Raw genomic sequence first — 18,881 nt, 5'->3', positions numbered from 1 at the left:
TATTTGTTTTTATCTAAAAGGAAGCCCATGGAGTGTGAATGTTACTGTTTCCTTTGTTTATTCATAGTGTAGTTTATGGTGCTGTGGTTCACTTTAGTGCTAACTGGCAAGGAGCAGCCACCTTTCCAGGGTGTGATGGATCTTCCTCAACCTGCCTCAGGGATAGTTTTGAGTCTTTGAGCCAAGAGTTTCCTTTGAATCTAGAAAATCAGTGCCTAGAAAGCTTTGGAAGGCAATGTCACCAGTGTCTGGGAATCATAAAACCATTCCACAAGGTGTGGACTGAGTCTGTTTCTTAATGTTTTCATATTCCTAGCTTTCTTGGAGTCACATATAGCTCTGCTGTGTAGGCCAGTCAATGGTGTTTGCTCTCCAGGAACTCTCAGTGTACAATAAAGGAGGCACAGTAATCACTGATGTGCAGATGATGCCTCCCTGGAATCACTGATCATGTATGTGTACTAGTGTCCCCTCATGCTTCTTCCCAGAAGCCCTAAGGAAAGTCTGTTTGTTAGGTTTCTGTTGGCGTGACAAATGCCAATAGCCACTTGGCGGGGGGGGGGGGAGGCTTAAATTACTTGCAGGTATAGTAGGGAGTGAACTCGAGGCAAGAGCTTGGAGGCAGAAACTGATGCAAAGATCAGGGAGGGAGTCTTCTTACTGTCTTGCTCCCCATGGCTTGCTCAGAGCTCTTTCTTATAAAATCCAGGATCACCCTCCCAGTGGTGACAATGCCCACAGTCAGTTGGGTTCTCCCACATTAATCATTTACCAAGAAAATGTTCTCACAGACTTGCCTAGAGGCCAGTCCAAGAGAGGCATTTTCTCAACTGAGATTCCCTCTTCCCTGATGACCCTGGATTGTGTCAAGTACACACACACACACACACACACACACACACACACACACACACACACACACACACAAAATACAGAGATCAAAGAATCCCCACTCTTCAGAGGGGTGAGTCCAGGAGGTTCAGACATTCTGTCTTTCTTCTTTCTTTTGCAAAGTAGGTGAGAATAGAATCATAATAAGCTGTTGAGATGAACACTTACTCCTACAGAGATGTAATCCTATCATGATAAACAATTTTGCAATAACAAAATAAACTAGAAGTACAGCAACGGATTAGTTACACAGGAAAAAAACAAGCATAGCTTCTGCATTTTTGTTTGAATAAAAACTGGCTCCCCATAGGCTCATACATTTGAATGTTGAATGTTTGGTTCTCAATTAGTGGAACTGTTTGGGAAGCATTAGGAGGGGTGGCCTTGTTGGAGGAGGGAAGAGGTGTGTCACTGGGTGTGGGCTTTGAGGTTTCAAAAATCCATCATACATCACTCAGTCTCTCTCTCTCTCTCTCTCTCTCTCTCTCTCTCTCTCTCTCTCTCTCTCTCTGCTGCTGCTGCTGCTGCTGCTGCTGCAACTTGCAGATCATGTGAGCTCTAAGCTAATGCTCCAGTTTCATGCTTGCCTGCCACCATGCTCCCTGCCATGATGATCATGAAAACTGTGAAACTGTGAACAATCCCCTAATTAAATGCTTTCTTTCAAAAATTGCTATGGTCATGGTCTTCTCACACCAAAAGAATAGTTACTATGACAGCTTCTATAACAATAGTTAGCTAGCACCTTAAAAAGCTTAGACTGTGAAGTACAATATAAAATAGAAAAAAAAGTCACCACCAAAAAAGCATCATGCTAAATAACTGCATTTTCATGTTAAGCAAAGCTTTTTAAACATTGGCTCTGAATTCTTTCCATTTTAAGAAAACATTAAATGCATTAGACATGAAAATTCAAACTCATAAGCTATACAAATTAGGGGGAAAACTTTGTTTGCTTTAGTCATTATTCCTACCTTAGCAAAAGGTCTTATTAGTAAGTTACAGTAGTAATTGGTTTAAAAATCAATCACTAAATGGAATAACAGAAACTATTAAAAGCCAGTTCAAATTTAAAGTCAGTATAAACAAAGATGAAGCATCCCAAATTATAACTAAGCAACTCAATTTAGAGAATTTGATTTATAAAAGTTTGATTTGCATGCAAGTTCCTTTCTACAAACAAAGTCACAGCAATGGAATCCTGTGGTGGTTTTCCTGGTCCTTGAACAGATATCCGGGTTATAGTTTCCATGTAACCATCTCAGAGAGGGCACCATTATACCTTCCCCAACAGGTGATGCCTAGGAAACAATGTCTGCCTCAATGAGAATACACTGTAATGAACTATGGTAAATCTCAAAAACTTGTCATTCAAGATAGATGCAGTTTTTCCCTTCTGAAGTTTACTTGACAAATATATGAAATTATATGAATACCATGATGGTAGAGCAGGCATAGTTTAGAAATTACTGACTGTATATGAGAGTAATTTCTCATTCAGTACAAATAGGGAAGACTCTGATGTATCACTGCATGAAAAATGACTCAAAAATGTAGTGACTTAAATATTTATGTTTGTTATGGACTCCATAAGCCAGAAAACAGATAATGTGCAGCCGTGAGACATTTGCTGTTCCAGGTGGATTGGCCGGGGTGTTGTGTATAATGACAGGAAGAAGGAGACTGCTAATGAAACATGCAAAATGGCTTTGCCTACATGAATGGTATCTTGGACTCTTGTGCACATGACACTCAAATGCAAACATTTCAAGCGGTAAACCCAGAAGCTGCAGAATTTTTAAATCTCAAACTCAAAAGTTCCATAGAGTCATTTCTTTTATGCATTATTGTTCAAAGCAAATCTAACACCTGCCAGATTAAAGAAGACAGCAAATGGTAAGTATATGGTGAAATATCATATGATACAGATGATTGTAGAGGAAGGAAACACACTATAAAGGAAAACACATGGATTTCTTAGGGCAAAAAATCATGTGGTTCGTTAACTGAAACTTATTTGATATTTGATACCAGACATCACTGGAGGCAAAGACAAGCTAATTTAAGATTTGCACTCACCTGGCGGAACTGTTCCAGGTCAATTTTGTTACCCACTAGCACAAGGGGAATTTCATAGGTGTGACGGACCTGGAAAATAAGCTCCTTGAACTTGGCAGCCTCCTGGAATGATTGGCGGTCAGTGACAGAATAGCAGATGATGAAGCCCTCACCCCCGCGCATGTACTGCTCCCGCATGGCCGTGAACTCTGCCTGAGGGAGAGAAGAGTAGTAATAAGGTGGGTTTTAGTGGGAGAGAGTTAATTTGAAATGTAATGTATTCTTGTGAGATATGAATATTTTAAACTATTGAGAGTGTTGATTTTTAATTATAGGTTAGTTTTACGAGCTCCCGGACAGATATGGCAAATAACAAGTCATAAACATGAGATTTGTTTTTATATTTCAATGCCCTCACTTCATAAATGAACCAATTTGTGTATTGTAAATGTTATATCTTTAAGGTTATGTTAGATATGTCCTACTTTAATATTTAAACATTATCTTACAGCCTGTCTTTTGAAACTCTGTTTTTCCTAGAAACCATTGAAAATATGTATGATCAAAGGAATCTGGCTTCACTTTTCAAATGAAAGCCCATTTGCAGAGGAAATCTGGGGCAAGTCCTCCAAAGGATCTAGTGAAATGAACTACTTTTCTATACAAAAAAAAAAAAATATGAACAGAAAGACTAGAGTTACGGCTGAGATGGAGAGCCTGCCTAGTATACAGAAGGTCCTGGGTTTAATCCCCAACAGAGAAAGGAAGGAAGGGAGGAAGGAAGGAAGGAAGGAAGGAAGGAAGGAAGGAAGGAAGGAAGGAAGGAAGGAAGGAAGGAAGGAAGGAAAGTGAGGTGAGGAGGAGGACATACTAAAGGCAGAATTGTGATTACCTTTGCTGTTCTGGGAAGGGTTTAGCAAGGATAATACAGGTGCATTCCATCTATTCCAGTGTTCTTAGGTTTGTCTCAGAGAAACATATAAACAGAAGGGCATGGCTACTTGAAGGCAGATTAATTTCTACACTCTGCTAACTCCTTCCTCTTCACTTTCTGCAGAATAAGGGCAGGCTACATTCCAGATGGTACCCATGTCCCTTCTGACTGACCCTGCTGTGTCAGCCTTTTATGTTCCCTCCTATCTACATCCCAGTTTTCCAACATCTAAAATCCCAACATTTAAACTGTAATCCACAGAGTTTCTTTACATCAAAAATATGCCATTTGTTTATTTATTCTTAGTCTGATTCTACTGCTAAAATCACGTGAAGAGATTAGGTAGATGTAATGGGTAACTTACAACTTGGGCTTGTCTATGAAACAAACAACACTGAAAACTAAAAATACATGAGAATATATTGTGATTTGAGCAATTTGTACTATGAGTAACCAAAGAATTGGGAATAAAAGTAGACCAGAGAAACTAAGAAGAAGGAAATCTTAGCCCAACACAATGAAAAAAATTAGAATGTGTACTCAGAGTACTTGCCCTAACAAATGTTAATTTAATTTAACATAACTTTAGAAAGGGAGATACTTCATTAAACTGAAAAAAATAGAAAATAAGAGCACTTGCTTACAAGGGTAGACACACTGATAGAACTAAAATGGTCTTGAGTTAATGAATGTCTTTATAACATTTTCAACGAACATGGAGTAACTGCCAACCATATTATAGGGCTAAACCAACAGCTTCAGAGTTTTAAGAAGTGTAGAGAAGACAGAAGACAAGTCTAGAGACAGACAGTTTACTACTATAGAAGCAATTAAAAATATTCACCACTGACAACATTAAACTTTATAGACAATATACAACATATATCTACATTAAACATTATACATAATATACTGAGCAATAAATATTCTTACTTCAAGCCTAAATTTTCATGCTGTAAGTATAATGCACTCACATGATACAACATAATTCCTACTTCACTTAGAGTCTTCACCTCTAAAACAAGAATAGACCATAAAATGTCTGTGATCCTTGTTATTCTGTTTTATTCTTTCTTCTATTGAAGATAGATTTTTTTCACACAAAATATTCTGATTATGGTTTTCCCTTCCTCATCTCTCTTGCCATCCAAATCTACACTCTTATTTCTTCTTGTTAGAAAACAGTCATTTAAAAAATAATAAAACAAAATAAGAAACAACAAAAACAAAAAATTTCAAATAGAATAAAAGAGCCAAAAATAAAGCTCAAGAGATACACTCTGATATTTATGATTTTGAAGCTCCGTGCTTCAACCAGAAAAACATATTTTCTAATAATCAAGCAGAAAACTATGGACCAAAATATTAACTCACATATCCTAAACATAAAGTCAATCATTTCAAATAGAAATGACAAAGTTAACAAAGAAACACAGTAGGACCTTTAGAAAATAAACATAGATTCATTATAACAGTTTAATAAAATGTAATAGTCAGAATGCCTTCCGGATGATGATTGAGAAGCTAATTAAAAAAAAAAATGGTTCCAGGTACCACAAGAGTAACAGAACTGTGCTGTTTTTCTGGGATTTTGCTTTTTACTTTTTTTTTTTTAATGGAGTGTGCTGGATGTCTCTATAATTTTGTTCAAATGACTGCAGAACCTGGAAAAGCTGTTGCTGCTATTGATGCATAACATACTGCCATTATTGGATATATATATATATATATATATATATATATATTGAATTTTTGGAAACTTTAGCTGTGCTGTCAACTTTGGAAAAAAGTATCCCAGTTTACCATGTTGAGTTGGCATTGTACAAAAATTAACAGCCATATTGGTCTAGAAATGTTGAACTTAATTTTTTTCCATTTGTACAGGGGTAACACACTGTATTAAATATGTAAGGTCTTAAAAAAAAAAGGGATTTTGGGAGCCCATCCCTTGTGAAGGGATGCTCTCTTGACCTGGACACATAGGAAAGGGCCTAGGCCTGGCCCAGGATGATGTGGTAGACTTTGGGGAGCCCCTTTTGAGGGCCTTACCCTGCCTGGGGAGTGGAGGGGGGATGGCTAGGGGCAGGTGGGATGTTGGGGAGAGGGGAGGGAGAGGGAGAAGGGATTGACATCTGAAGCAAGCTTGTTCCTAATTTGAACTAATAAAATAAATAAAAAAATGTAATAGTCTTGGTATAGCATGCAAGTCACTCCATATTGAGAATTAAATATGCTGTTTACTCTTTTTCATGAAGTCTTGTAGTTCCTTTGTTCATGCATCATAGTCTTTTTTAAAGACATCTTTAAATTATTTGTATGTGGGTGTCTATAAATGGGAATTGAATGCAGATTCCCATGAGGCATCAGATCTCTCTGGAGCTGGAGTTTGAGGTGGTTTTGAAGTCACCAGTGAAGCCACTGGGAACCTAAGTCCAGTCCTCTGCAAGATTAGGAAGCGCTTTTAGCTGCTGGGCCATCTTTCTAGTCTTGCTGTCTTACAAACGATGCTGTACTATATATTCTTAAAGTCCCTCTCACTAAGGCTCAGGTGTGCCTGAAAAGTAGACTTCCTCAAAGAAAACATTTCTCTGTTTTTGAGAAATTGTGGTAAATTCACTGCCAAAGATGTTGTAGCAATAATGCTATTGTATCAATGATGCTATTGTGTATAAAAGTGGCTGCTTCTTTTCATCCTCTCCAGTGCTACTTTACACTAACTTGTTTACTGTGAGATAAAAAGAACCATGTTTCTTTGATCTACTCATTATTTTTGAGTCATGTTGGTGATATCCTAGTTGATTACTCATTCGTGTATTTGCTCTACTTATGTATGTAATTAAGTAAATGAAGGAGTTTGGGGAGTGTTATGTGTTTATTGTTTCCCAACTAAGGGTTTCTTTCATTTGTACTAGACACATGCCTTTCTATGATATTTTCTATATGTAATGTAAAACAATATGTTTGATTACATCAGCAATAACTATAGCATAAAAATCTTGTATATTTGACAATGGAAGACAGGCATGGTAAATGAAAGAAAAATTCACAAGTAGCAATATTTAAAGAATGAGTGAAAGTCCAGCATATCTTAGTAATGAGATTAAAAGTCATATATAAGCTATATTAAAATAGGAAGGAAGATAGTGGAGCACACCTATAATTCCAGAATTCAGACACAGAGTAAAAACTGCTGAAATCTCAAGCCAGCCTGAGCTACATAGTGGGACTTTATCAAAATTAAAACAACAACAAAAATATACCAGTCCTTATACCTGATTGTGTTCATGTTCATTGTTTGTCTTTGTAACCTGAAGGCATAATAAGGGGGTTACAATGACACGTCTTTCAGGCTTGCAACTCACTTAGATTATCTTTCAACACAAATTATTTCAGTTTCTCTATTGATTGCCTCATTTGTGAAAGACGGATTAGAACATACTTAACCTGCCCTATATGGATGAAGGAAGAATCAAATGAGAGAACAAACATGAAAATGCTTTGATGAATTTCTTAAATGCAATGCAATTCAAGGCTACTATTATCTTCATTACAGACTTAACAGAACAGAAATCCTCAATGGAAGAGTAAGTATGAGAAGCCTGAGCACTGCACTAAGTGTGAATATGGGAATTATTCAAACACAGATTCAAGTCAGAGACCTTTCACCAATGAAGCAGATACAATGAAATGCTAGCAGTGATGGGGTGACTCCACATAGATGTCTTTCTCTTTGTCATTCCCACAGAATCTGAGCACATGATTCTCTGAAACATTCTCAGGGGACAGACGGAGCCAAGAATATTGAGCACAACTTCCGTAGCTATGTATCATCTTAGTAACATGATATAGGAATCTCTTCACAAGGGAAAATTCTGTGTTTAACCTGTTGCTTCCGTTCTCATTATCCCATGCATTAAAGATTCTGAAACATTCTGTTGGTCGGCATTTTATCCGTTAATGTCAATAGCTTCCTGCTGTAAATGAAACTTGCTAGTTAATTATTCAAGTCTTTTCTTGCTGCCCTGAGCACGTGGCATACGGGAAGGAGTCCCCGGGGTCCCCTGTCTCTGAGCACTTGGTGAGGTGGCTGCTCTGGACTCCTACCACTGCTGTGGCCCTCACAGCTGAACCTGGCTGGTGAGACACATCTGAGTGTCAGTTGCTGACTACAGCCTGCTCCTAAGGACTTCAAGTCCAAAGAGGATCAAAGAGTTATCAATTGTAGAAGTTCCCAGCCCAGGAGATAATTAACAAACTCATTTCCTCTGCAGCATCCTGCTTAATTGCAACTTGCTTGAAGCATACAACCATTGTCCTACCCTGTGTAACCATGAAAGTTTTGTAATCTTGGGGTTTCCAGCCCTACAATTTCCCCTTATAAAAGCACCCTCAGTCTAAAGTGGGTACTCCATTTGTTCCCGAATGAATTGGGTCCTTGCTGCAGCTCGTATCCTCAACTCAATAAAGAAACTTTTGTCCTTGCAAAAAAAATTACTAAATTCCATTTGCTATCCATAAGCATCAAAGTACCTATGAAAACGGACTCGAGAAAATACTGTCTACATAAACAAGTCAGCAATCTTCAATGCTATTCTGAGTAAATATTACACTTTGATCCTTTTTCATCAACATCTTCCCTTGAACTGAAATCATGTGGGAATTCTATGAATTCTGAAAACAAATAATTCTGATAAATATCACTGTGGTGGTTTGAATGAAATGTCCCCATACATCACAGGTATTTGAATACTTGGTCTTTGGTTGGTAGCTATTTGAGGAAGATTAGGAGGTGTGGCCTTGCTGGCAGAAGTATGTCATTGAGGCCAACTTTGAGGTTTCAAAGGATTTGCTCGATTTTGTGCTAATGGTCTCTGTTTCCTGTTTGTGGATGAAGATGGGATCTCTCAGCTGCTGTTTCAGTACCATTCCTGCCTACCGGCTGCCTTGCACCCCTACATTCATGACGATGGACTCATCTTACTAGAACCATAAGCCCCAAATAAACTCTTCCTGTAAGTCGCTTCGGTCATGGTGTTTTATCCCAGAAACAGAATAGTAACTAATGCAGTCACCCTCAAGCTTTTGATAGGCAGAGTTGAGATTTTGAAGAAGGTTAGGAAAAGGCATGGGCCATATGAAATATCTCTGCCTCCTGTTTAAAAATCAAACAAATTCTCATGCTACCAGACTAACACTTTAGATGCTTCATAGTCTAACAGGCACATACTATTCTTTATTCTAATCAGAAAGATTCTGCCAGTCTTAGGAAAAGCACATACCCACCCCACACATACATGACACATTCACTCTTACTTAATACAAAAAGGTAAACCAAAAGTCATATATCCAACACTATAACTAGTGATTGAATATAGAAAAATGAAAACAATAGAAAAAATGAAGCCGGGCATTGATGGCACACGCCTTTAATCCCAGCACTCTAGAGGCAGAGGCAGGCGAATCTCTGTGAGTTTGAAGCCAGCCTGGTCTCCAGAGTGAGTGCCAGGATAGGCTCCAAAGCTACACAGAGAAACCCTGTCTCGGAAAAAAAAAAAAGAAAAAAGAAAAAATGACAACAGAAAAAAGTCTGCCTTATATTTGTTTGCATTGTACAGTGTATGAATGAAAAGAATTAAATGCACAAAGAATCATAGAGATTCAAATAAGGACAAGAACAGGATGCCAGTGAATGAAAAACAAGAGGTCCTGGTGAAGAAATGAGATGTGATACTTTTCCTGAGATTTATTATTTACACAATGATGCTTAACTTCCAAGCAACACTATTTTCAAAACTAAATATATCATCACCTTAAATAGCATTCCATGGTTCTAACTAATCAGTGAACAGTGGTAAAACATCCAGAGCCTACTTAGCAAGGGACTAGACAGTTTCTGAAAGATACCATAGGATTCACATGGCTGCTTCTTTGTGTAGATGTGGATGTGGGGAGCACTGTTTGCTTTTTGTTGGGAGACAAAGACCCATTATGTATCCCTGGCTGGACAAAGACCTACTATGTAGACCAGGATGCCTATGAACTCAGAGAGCTCTGTGTAACTGTACCTTTCAAGAGCTGAGCTCAGCCAGGCAGTAGTGGTGCTCACTTTTAATCCCAGCACTCAGGAGGCAGAGGCAGGTGGATCTCTGTGAGTTTGAGTCCAGCCTGGTCTACAGAGCAAGTTCCAGGACAGCCAAGACTACACAGAGAAACCCTGTCTCCAAAAAAAGAAAAAAGAAAAAAGAAGATCTGAGCTCACAGGAGTGTGTCATCACACCCAGGTGATTGCTGCTTTTGTTTTCATCTCTTTAAAAGAGAGAAGAATAGAACACACACACACACACACACACACACACACACACACACACACACTCTTAAATCTTAGCCATCACAAACCTACCATAACGTGTGTGAAACTGAAAACAGTAGAGAGTGGATCTTTAGTCTCAATCTGATTCCTTATGCAAGTTAAATATGTCAATAAAGATAGAAATGATCAAAAAGTTTTATAAATGTTGATAGCATGGAATAAAATTGTATCTCAAATGAAAAATACAATTGGAAATACTATCTGTTTTCCCTCAGAAAACTCCATCATTATGGAATTTGTCTCTTTGTATATGTTTTTAGAAATGCAATGTGTCATATATGCTACCCCCACTCTGCTTAACTTAATCATCAAATATTTATTTAACACTTACACATGTCAGGCATCTAAGATTTAATATGGCTTAAAAGAATACATGTAATTAAAGAAAAATATTCATTGCTAAATACAGAAAAGAATATATAGAAATTAGACATTAAAACCAGGATGTAGTGGGAAAACTTCCAGAAAGCCAAAACTAAAGTCTAACATGGCCAAATGCAGATCCTTCGGTCATAGAGCTGAGGTTATTGTCTTTCCTAGAGCTGAAAAAAGGCAATTCCTTCAGTGTCAACACATCAGGATCTGCAGTAGCAGATTTTCAAAGACATAGTCTGTTTCCTATCCTTGTCATGCCACACAATTTTCCTGAACCTCAAAACATTGAGGATAGCTTATCTAAGATAAAAGAAAAATGGAGGAAATAAAGTAGAATGTAAAGATGGGGATAGGTGGTTGAAATCTTCTTGATTTTTGTGCTTGAAATACCAGGAAGACTGTTGATCATAATGTTGACATTGAACATTGGGAATGTAAGGGTCCTAGAATTAGGTTATCATGAAGATAGGTCCTGAAAATTGTCTGTCTCAAATACAAGTTGAAATAAACCAAGGTTGCAATATAGGAACCACTCTATAAGTTATGGGTCCTGGTGAAAAATAAAAATGTGAGGTTGTTATTCAACATTTATGTATAGTTAATAAGAATTTAGGATAGCAAAAGCCAGAAAAAAGCCAGACATAGGATCCTTCTGAGCAGTAGGACCCAGGTAACAGCACAAGCACAAGCCCATGACACCAGTCACATTGTAGTGAGTCAGGCGGGAAGTAACAGCTGGGCAGGCCTATGAGAACTCCAGAGACCATGCCTGGCATATCTCCGATAAGCAGGAGCACTGGTGGTTCTGCTGAAAGGTAAAACCACATCTGAAGTTTCCTGGCCAGATGGGGGCTGTCCTTCTGTATCTGTGAATATATGTTTCTCTTATTGGTTGATGAATAAAGCTGTTTTAGACAATGGACAGGCAGGATGTAGCCAAGCAGGAAGTATAGGCTGGGCTACCAGACTAGGAGGACTCTGGGAAGAAGAACATGGAGACTGAGTCATGAGGAAAATGCCATGTAGCTACCAGGAAGGTAAGACATCTGGGCATTCTCCAGTAAGCCAAGACCACATGGAGATACACAGATGAATAGAAATGGGTTAATAATTAAGAGAGAGCTAGCCAGTAAGAAGCCTGAGCCATCAGCCAAACAGTTTATAATTAATATAAGCCTCTGTGTGTTTATTTAGGACTAAACAGCTGTGGGACCAGGCAGGATAGAAACTTCTGTCAGCATTGGCCCGAAGAAGGGTCAAACAACTGTGCAGCAACAAGTCTTTGAAGAATACTGAGGTGTGCAGTTGGGGAAACTGAGGGCTGAGAGAAGAAATGGGGTCATACTCTTCAAATGGAAAGGATGTGATGGGATGGAAGGGCACACTTTAGGCTCCTTTTTACTCAATGGATGGCATGTTCCTGATCTGTGAAAACAGGTCACTGAAAATCCAGAAAAATAAGTTTTCAGTTTAATGTGATAGGAAAACCAGGAATTTGAGAGACATTTTAGGGGCTGGGAAATGGCTGAGTTGATAAGCTCGACTTCTGATAATCCTGATGAGTTCCGTCCCTAGGGCCTACACGGTGGAAAAAGAACTGATTCCCATAAGTCCTCTGACCTTCTACACATGTAATCTGGCATATAGTCACACAATAAACAAACAAACAAAATAAAAAATAAATATTTTAGGAGCTTTTTTCATGGAGTGTGGCCTATATTCTGATCCCCATGTCAGATATGAAAATAACCAAGTACAGTGATAGTGAATGTGGCCAAAATCCTGGAACTTTCAGACAGATTGGTATCATTACCATGCTAGTGTCTAGTAAAAGGAAGAGTGACATTAGGTCATTAAGTTTGTACTCTGTACTCTGTAGCTGAGAAATAGCAATAATGGCAGAAATGTGTTAACCAGAAAGTACAGAAGGTTTGTTATACGTTACCTTGATTTGTGCTTATTTGAGTTTCTACTATATATCTAGGGACATAGGTCACTGGAAATAACACTTCTGTGAAAGATTGCAACCTGAACAGAATCAGCCTCAGCTCCTATCTCCAGATGCATGGTAAAGAAAATGTGTATATACACAACGGTGTTTTATTTAACCATGAATCAAAGAAAATTATGTCTTTTACAAGGATCTGGGTAGAACTAGAGATCACCATGAGAAATAAAAGAAGCCAAACTTGGACAAATGTCTGAGGTTTTCCTTCATATCCAGATCAACATTTAATTAGAAAAGACATGAAATCAGAAAAGAAGATATTTAGAAATAGGAAGGAGACCAATGGGAAACGGAAAGCATGGTGAGGAAGGGTAATGTGGGTGGTGAATATGAACAAGGCAAATGATATGCATGTGAGGACATGTCATGGCAAACAATCTGTATAATAAACAATTCAAGAAAATGAAATACTGAATAGAACCGGGAGAAATGGTTCACTAAGATCCACAAGTTGTTTTGATGCATAGGGGAACAAAAATTAAGATATAGACTCAACTTGTCCAGAATCAGTTCTGAGGGACTACAACTATTTTGAGGGAGTTTTCCTAATGACAGTATATTTTATCTGTTTGAAAAGAGATTTATTGGAAACCATGTTGACAGCTGTCTACTGGTTTTGTTCCTTGTGCCTCTATAGGACTAAGTCTAGTTTAACTTTCAGGCAAACTTATATGTCATTGAAATCCTACCACTAATTAGAACCAGACAGAAAATATTCAGAGGGCAGTGGGGGAGAGCAATGGGAAAGTGAAATGAATTAGAATGGACTATAATGTCGAACAAATTGCCACAGGAGACTTCTTCCTGAACATTATACCAGTAGCACAGACATTGAGATCTGCAATTAATAAATGGGACCTCCTGAAACTGAGAAGCTTCTGTAAGGCAAAGAACACAGTCAGCAAGACAAAACGACAGCCCACAGAATGGGAAAAGATCTTCACCAACCCCACATCTGACAGAGGGCTGATTTCCAAAATATATAAGGAGCTCAAGAAGCTAGCCACCAAAACACCAAACAATGAAATTAAAAAGTGGGGTGCAGAACTAAATAGAGAATTCTCAACAGAGGAATCTGAAATGGCTGAAAGACACTTAAGAAAGTGCTCAAAATCCTTGGCCATCAGAGAAATGCAACTCAAAACAACTCTGAGATACCACCTCACACCTGTCAGAATGGCTAAAATCAAAAATACCAATGACAATCTATGCTGGAGAGGATGTGGAGATAAAGGAACACTCCTCCATTGCTGGTGGGAGTGCAAACTTGTAAGACCACTTTGGAAATCAGTATGGTGGTTGCTCAGAAAAAAAAATGGGAATCAGTCTACCTCAAGATCCAGCAATTCCTCTCTTGGGCATATACTCAAATAATGCATGTTCATACAAGGACATATGTTCAACAGTGTTCTTAGCAGCATTGTCTGTAATAGCCAAAACCTGGAAGCAACCTAGATGCCCCTCAACCAAAGAATGGATAGAGAAAATGTGGTACATTTATACAATGGAGTACCACTCAGCAGAAAAAAGCAATGGAGTCTTGAAATTCACAGGCAAATAGATGGAACTAGAAGAAACCATCCTGAGTGAGGTAACCCGGTCACAAAAACACAAACATGGTATGTTCTCACTCATATATGAATTTTAGACATAGAGCAAAGGATTACCAGCCTACAATCCTCTTCACCAAAGAAACTAGGAAACATGAAGGACTTTGAGGGAAAATTCATATACCCCAGGAATGGGAAGGGGGAGGAACTCCTGAGCTAATTGAGAGCATGAGGGTAGGGAAGAGGGAACTTCCAGAATGAGAGGAGGAGAAGTGGACAGGAGAGGAGGAAATAGAGGAGCAGAAATATTGAGTTGGGGGAAGAATAGAGGAGAGCAGGGTGAGAGATACCAGATTAGAGGGAGCCATTATAGGTTCTAGGAGAGATCTGGCACTAGGAAGATTTCCAGAGACCTACAAGGATAACTCGAACTGACAATCCAGGCAATGGTGGAGAGGATAACCTAAATGCCCTTCCCCTAAAATGAGATTGGTGACTACTTTTTGTGCTGTCCTAGAGCCCTCATCCAGTGGCTGATGGAAGCAGAGGCAGACATCCACAGATATGCACTGATATGAACTCTGGAACTTAGTTGCAGAGAGGGAGGAATGAAGATCGAAGGGGTCAGGACCAGGCTGATGAAACCCACAGAAAAAGCTGGACTGAACAAGGGGGAGCACATGGATCCCAGACGGCTGTCTGGGAGGCCAGTACAGGACTGACCCAGACCCCTGAACATGAATGTCAATGAGGAGGCCTCTGCACTCTAGGGGCCCCCTGGTAGTGGATTATTATTTTTTCCTGGTGTAAGAAGAGATTTTGAGAGCCCATCCCACGTGAAGGGGTGCATTCTTGACCTGGACACATGGGAGAGGGCCTAGGCCTGGCTCAGGATGGTGTGGTGGACTTTGGGAAGCCCAGTCAAGGGCCCTACACTGCCTGGGGAGTGCAGGGTGGATGGGGTGGGGGATAGCTTGGGGTTAGTGGGGGGGCAGGAGGGAGAGGGAGAAGGGATTGACATGTGAAATAAGCTTGTTCCTAATTTGAACTAATAAGAAAAATTACAAAAAAAGATTGCTTAACTATCTAAAAACAGAAAAGAAAAAAAGAATGCACTATAATGATACATATGTATAAAAAATGCCATAATGAAAGCCAGTACTTTGTAAATCAACAAAAATCTTAATTAAAAAGAATATTTTAAAGACCAACTTAATGTTTCTTATTTTTCATTACTTGTCCTACTCAAAAATAAAAGGAAACAGAAATCTTTCTTCCTATGAGTGAATCAATGTTTCATTGCCCTAGAATTCTGAGTTGTTTTCTTCTCTTTGACTTGTACCTCTTACCAAAGATTTAGAGGTTCATAACTGCCCTTGGATGGCACTAAAAGTTATTTCTATTTTGGGTCACTCAATAACTGCTTTCCTACTAGTTAAAAACTACTGGAATCAAAAAATAAAATAAAACAAAATAAAAAATTACTAGGCTCTAGCTTGGAAGGACCCAGCATCACAGTTTGGGAAAGGATCCCATGGGTGGATTCTACCACATTCCAGGCAGTCAATGAGATATTGAAAGCACCATCCAGTGAAAATTAAGCAAAATGGGAAATCTACAGGACAAACTTGGATGCTAATTGATTTAAAGTATATCATACTGCAAATAACAAGAATAAAATTGCATGAGCTCACACAGACACACAAAATATCCAATTGTACAGTAGTTTACATGTTTGAAAGCTCATTGTGTAAAACTGTGTCGTTCTTCCATAGGAAAAATTATTTTGTTTTGCCACATTTATAATCGTCTGTCTCCAAATAATCCTAAAATTTTAGAGTTGAATTAAGAAGCCAACACTCATGCATACAAATGAGGAAAACCATAATCAGATCAAGGAAATATCTTCCATTATACCAGAAGGCTAACTGGCAACAGTTTCCTGACAATTGTCAAGTTTGGGACACATTTGACTCTCCTCCAATTATGCCTGGTAATGAAGGGAAGCTACTACAGTCTCAGGGTCTCCCTCTTCTAATCAATCGAACCTATATTTGTGTGTGTGATTAATCTTCTTTAACTACTACATTATTATGAAGTGATTCTGGTTTCAAAGTACCAGTGGTTATCCATTTGCTTTCACATCAATTTATCCTCATCTGCCTATGTTTAAGACCCAACACATTATGATATCATGTTACATATCTACTTCTATTGCCAATTAATCCTAAGCAAGCACACATTCTTAATGGGGTCAGTTCCCAAGCCTCCATTGTTTCCATTTCCTCTGGACCTCACTGAGGACATGAATGGTATTCTCCATGCTTGAACTTTCTCCAGCTAATTAAGCACGTAGTGATTATGGAATGCCATCTTTTTACTCTGCAAGCAAGGAAATCCAAGTCTGGAAAAGTAGTGATGACATTTTATCATTTTAGCCAATCAGATAAATTCAGTTTCTTAACCCATGGGTCCTGCATACAGAACAGCCAATAATCAATCCAAACTATAGACCTTGAAGAATCTGAGGTGTTTCTGGCAGTACCTGCTGTGTTTCATTGTGTGACTTCACTGAAGGCTTGGTTCTGAATGCATATGTACTTAGCAGTGTGGAAGCTTCTCACCATGAATTAGCAAACACTACCTGAAACACCTCGGCTCAGATTTAGATGTTTGTGCCATGAGCTGCAGTGTTTCTGCTGGATTTACAAATTGCTCGCTGTTGTAGAACCATAAAGGCTGATATTTTTTTTTAATATTTTCCTGCCATCATTCCTCCTACATCACATTAATGTATATTTGGATGTTAACAATTTCTATTTCAAAACGTCCTGCTTGAGTTGCTGACTTATTTTAATTAAATTTATTTATTTATTTATTTTAATCCTCAATGGTTTCCTCTCCCTCCTATACGCCCATTCCCTCCTCCCACCTCCCCTCTACCTCACTCCTATCCACTCTTCCTCTGATTCTGTTCAGAAAAGGCAGGCATCTCATGGGTATCAACAATGTATGGCAGATGGAGTTTCACTGGGACTAAGCACCTCCCCTTATATTAAGGCTGGGCAAGGCAACCCAGAATGAGGAATAGGTTCCTAAAAGCCAGTCAAACTGTTATGGACAGCCCCCAGCTCCCACTGTTATGAGTCCCACAAGAAGACCAAGCTACACAAATATATGTAGATGTACTAAGTCAGTCTCATGTAGGCTCCCTGGTTATTGTTTCAGACTCTGTGAGGTCCTCTGAGCCCAGGATAGTTGTTTCTATGGGTTTTCTAGTGAAAGCCTTGACTCCTCTGTCTCCTACAATTGTTCCTCCCTCTCTTTAGGGGAATTCCCCAAGCTCATCCTAATGTTTGGCTATGGGTCTCTGCATCTGTTTTCATCAGTTACTGGATGAAGCCTCTCTGATGACAACTGGATTATTCATCAGTCTATAAGTGTAGCAGGTTATCATTAGATATCATCACATTAACATTTTTTCTAATCATGTTTGGTTCTATCTTAGGTCATTGGGTTTTCCAATCTCTGGAACTCCAGGCCATGTCAGGTGTGGGGATCAGTATTGTGGCTTGGGTCTGAGACTGGACCAGTCATTGGTTGATCATTGCCACAATCTCTGTGTCAACTTTATCCCAGCACATCCCATAAGCAGAGCAGACTGTAGGTCAAAGGTTATGTAACTGGGTTGGTATCTAAGTCCCTCTACTGAAAGTCTTGTCTGCCCATGTGTACATTATTACTAGGAATTTTAGTAAGGATCATTCTTATAGATTCCTGGGAGTTTTTCTTGTACCAAGTTTCTACCTGATCCTGAAATGCACCCACTTTCCAGTAATCTCTTTCAGTACTTTCCCCTTCCACCCACTCCACAACCAGATCCCTCATGGTCTCATCCCCACCTATTCCCATCCACCTTCAAGATCTCTTCTATTTTCCCTTCCCATGGAGATGCATTCATGTTATTGAATCCATGAGAGCCAGTTCAAATGGGTATCAAGGATTTATTAGAAAACCCTGGAGTGTACACAACAAGGTAGATGCATGGTCTTCTGTTCTGTCAGGAGGTAAATGGAAACAGCAGTCCAATCTATGACTACCACATGAGAGAGCAAGTGGCCACCCTTCTCTTTTCTTACAAGAGGTCACATCTGCAGACAAGAAGCCACTCCTAAGACTGGTACCCCAAATTTATTGATGGAATGAATTCCCATAACACATTCTTCCCCACTGGGGCCCGCCTTATTACTTAGCCTTTCTGGATCTGTGGAATATAGAATTGTTATCTTACTTTACAGCTAGTATCTACTTATAAGTGAGTACATAGCATGTTTGTCTTTCTGGGTCTGGGTTACCTCACTCGTGATTGTCTTTCCTAGTTCCATCCATTTGCCTTCAAATTTCATGATGTCATTATTTTTTAACAGTTGAGTAATATTCCATTTTATATATGTACCACATTTATCCATTCTTCAGTTGAGGGATGTCTAGGTTGTTTCCAGGTTCTATTACAAATAAAACTGCTATGAACATAGTTAAGCAGTGCCTTGTAGTATGACTGAGTATCCTTTGGGGATATAGCCAAGAATGGAATGGCTGGGTCTTGAGGTAGATTGATTCCCAATTTTCTGAGAAACCACCATATTGATTTCCAAAGTGACTATACAAGTTTGCACTCCCATTAGCATTGGAGGA

The 18,881-nt window shown here is 38.9% G+C and overlaps 1 protein-coding gene across 1 annotated transcript in view; it reads right to left on the bottom strand.

Moving 5' to 3' along the window:
- The window catches only part of Rit2 (Ras like without CAAX 2), a 350,814-nt gene that overhangs the window by 168,025 nt on the left and 163,908 nt on the right, over window positions 1-18,881 (bottom strand). The window contains exon 4 of the mRNA XM_027400646.2: window positions 2,971-3,162. Coding sequence (XP_027256447.1) covers window positions 2,971-3,162 — 192 coding nt within the window. The remainder of the gene's footprint in view (window positions 1-2,970; window positions 3,163-18,881) is intronic.

The sequence above is a fragment of the Cricetulus griseus genome, chromosome 2 (genome assembly GCF_003668045.3).
Source record: "Cricetulus griseus strain 17A/GY chromosome 2, alternate assembly CriGri-PICRH-1.0, whole genome shotgun sequence".
In the NCBI taxonomy this organism is placed as follows: Eukaryota; Metazoa; Chordata; class Mammalia; order Rodentia; family Cricetidae; genus Cricetulus; species Cricetulus griseus.
This window is presented reverse-complemented; position numbering and strand designations above follow the sequence as displayed.